The 2,755-nt window shown below is 27.5% G+C and overlaps 1 protein-coding gene across 1 annotated transcript in view; it reads left to right on the top strand.

The window, feature by feature from the left end:
* Positions 1-1,127: 1,127 nt before the first annotated feature.
* Positions 1,128-2,755, top strand: part of LOC130827376 (sex determination protein tasselseed-2-like) — a 2,010-nt gene continuing 382 nt past the window's right edge. The window contains exons 1-2 of the mRNA XM_057693079.1: positions 1,128-1,213; positions 2,318-2,755. The exon at positions 2,318-2,755 is cut by the window's right edge and continues 382 nt beyond it. Of these exons, the coding sequence (XP_057549062.1) occupies positions 1,128-1,213; positions 2,318-2,755 (524 nt within the window). The remainder of the gene's footprint in view (positions 1,214-2,317) is intronic.

The following is a 2,755-nucleotide window of genomic DNA, read 5'->3' as shown; positions in this document are numbered from 1 at the left end:
CTTAATTTAATATCGCGAAAAATTAAATTTATTAGAGTTAAAATTGAATAAAGTGCACATCATGCGATTGGAATGGATTGAACAAAAAATAATAAAATTGGTAAGAGCAATCCGAATCTATATAGTTGGTACAACTCCTATTAAAAAATAATCAAGCAGATCCCTTTAAACTGGGAGGGTTTCACATCATTGATCATACAATACAAGGAAGTTTCCCCAAGTCAGTTTCAGTTTATTAAGCCAGATTGTATGAATTTGACTTTAGATCTTATTCTTTCTCACTTACTTCATTTCTTAATGATGTTGTGATTTGTTATTTTTAATCGTTTTATTTATTATTTCCCTAAAGAATTTGTATATTTATAATATTATAAATTTTAGATGTTTATTCTAATTTTGATATTTATTTTAATTTTTGTGGTTCTTATATATCTTTCACTATCTTTATTAGTTAAACATTTTTTTAATAATTGTTGTCCCTATAATTTTTCAACCAAATTTATTTATAATATTTATGTTCTCCAGTTTTTATCCATTAACTTATTTAATAGATTAATATATCCATCATCTAAAATATGTAATTTTCCTTAATTTCCGTCAACATTATTCCTCATGGAAACATCAATAGAAAACAAAGTAACTACGCTCTTTGTTCTTTTTTGTTCTTCTCGTTTAATTTTTACACAGTTTTCAAAATAAATTTTGAACCTTAATGTCTCTAAATACGCATCATAACAAATTATAAGAAATATATAATAAAAAAAATATACATTAAGATGAATCTAACGGGATGTCACATGAATATATTTTATAATTTATATATGCCTTAAGAATCTCAATCAATTTTTCTCTCCAAAACAGAATATTTTAAACAGGAAGATCCTTAAGAAACGGAGGGAGTATTTTTATTAGTAATCAGTTCCTTTAAATTTGCCCCTTCTAACCAATTTATATTAGAGCTTTTAGTTAAATAAGACAAACTCTAAGCGACCAGGGATTATTTATTAATACTATTGGCTACTACTCATCTGTTATTATATATCTTCTTCCCTCAAATCCTCCTAACAAACCCAAAAAGTGCTAGCTTTATCTCATTATTCGATCATCTTGGTATTATTAGTGAGAGTATGTCTGCTGCTGTTCTTTCAGAGAATACCCTCCAAGGAGTTCGTCTCATGGCCAAAGATACCATTTCTATGTCTTCATTTCGAAGGTAGGCACATAATTATTCGATCAGTGTTTCAACTATCAACTTAAATTATTTATTTAATTAATTTTATTGACAATTATATAACTTTTAATTATGATTTAAAGCATGTCAAAGGCTTTCAACTATTAACTTTAAGTCATTACTTAAGTTTTTAATTGAATTAAAAATTATGCTATATATTCTGCCAACCAGTGATTTTATGGTCATTTCTTACCGTCAATTTTCTCCGTCAAACAATACTTTTTGTTGAATAGTTAACTATTACTTTTATCACCTCCTTTAAGACTTTAAATATTTCTAGTTGTGATTTGTGAACTTAATTCACCATTAATTTATTGGAGTATTAGCCATGGTTTTGAAGTCAAATTAATGCATGTCTTCAAAAATTTAAATCATAATAAAGTCAAATGATTATGAACAATTATCTATTGCAATAACAAATAGTAGAAACAATTACAAATTTAAGAATCCAATTTCACCTTTAATCCAAGTACACTGTACTAACTTTGGTCTAAACACTTAAAGACACATTGATAACATATGTTTTTTTTAAAAAAAAAAGAAAAATTTAAGCATAATCAGCTGGATAACAAAATTTTTTAAATTAATTAATTCTATGTTTGGGAGTGGTGATTTTATTTGAAAATTTAAAATTAAATCAAATTTAGTGTTTGACAAATAAAAAAAATTCAAATTTGAATTTTAGCTAACTATTATTTTGAAAGTAGTTAAAGTTGAGATTTTGAAAATATATAACTTTTATGATTTTTTCATTTTCAAATTCTTTATAACTTTATAATTGAAATTTACAATTTGAAATATTTGTTCCGTAATTAACATAAAGTAATTCTATAATGAACCCTAATCAACTTTATAATAGGGAGTATTATTTTTTTTTTGAAGATAAGATTTTTACTATTATGAATTTGAACCAATAATTATTATTAGTAATTATTAAATTATTGAAATACATAAATACAATATTAAAACTAGCAAATGATCTTATGAACAAATTAAAATTGGATAAATTTATATTTATTATATTGTTTGACTTTCAAAGTCAATAAAATGTTCCATGAACTTTAATTAAATTCTTTTTTGGTATAGATTAGAGGGAAAAGTTGCAATAATAACGGGAGGAGCAAGAGGTATAGGAGAAGCAACCATAAAATTATTCGTCAAGCACGGTGCAAAAGTGATAATAGCGGACATAGAAGACGCCCTAGGCAACGCCTTAGCTGATTCTCTCTCACCGTCCGCCACCTTCGTCCACTGTGACGTCACTATCGAAGACGATGTAATTAAGATGGTCGACACGGCCATCGCATTGCACGGACGTCTAGACATACTTATAAACAACGCCGGCGTATTAGGGTCCCAAACAAAATCAAACAAAAGCATACTAAATTTTAACCCTAATGAGTTTGACTCAATCATGTCAGTCAACGTTAAGGGTGTTGCCCTAGGGATCAAACATGCTGCACGTGTGATGATGACACGTGGTAGTGGTTCCATCATCTCGACATCGAGCGTAGCGGGTCTAAT

This window comes from Amaranthus tricolor, chromosome 11 (assembly GCF_026212465.1).
Source record: "Amaranthus tricolor cultivar Red isolate AtriRed21 chromosome 11, ASM2621246v1, whole genome shotgun sequence".
In the NCBI taxonomy this organism is placed as follows: domain Eukaryota; kingdom Viridiplantae; phylum Streptophyta; class Magnoliopsida; order Caryophyllales; family Amaranthaceae; genus Amaranthus; species Amaranthus tricolor.
Note: the sequence above shows the minus strand (reverse complement) of the source record. Positions and strands in the feature narration are given on the sequence as shown.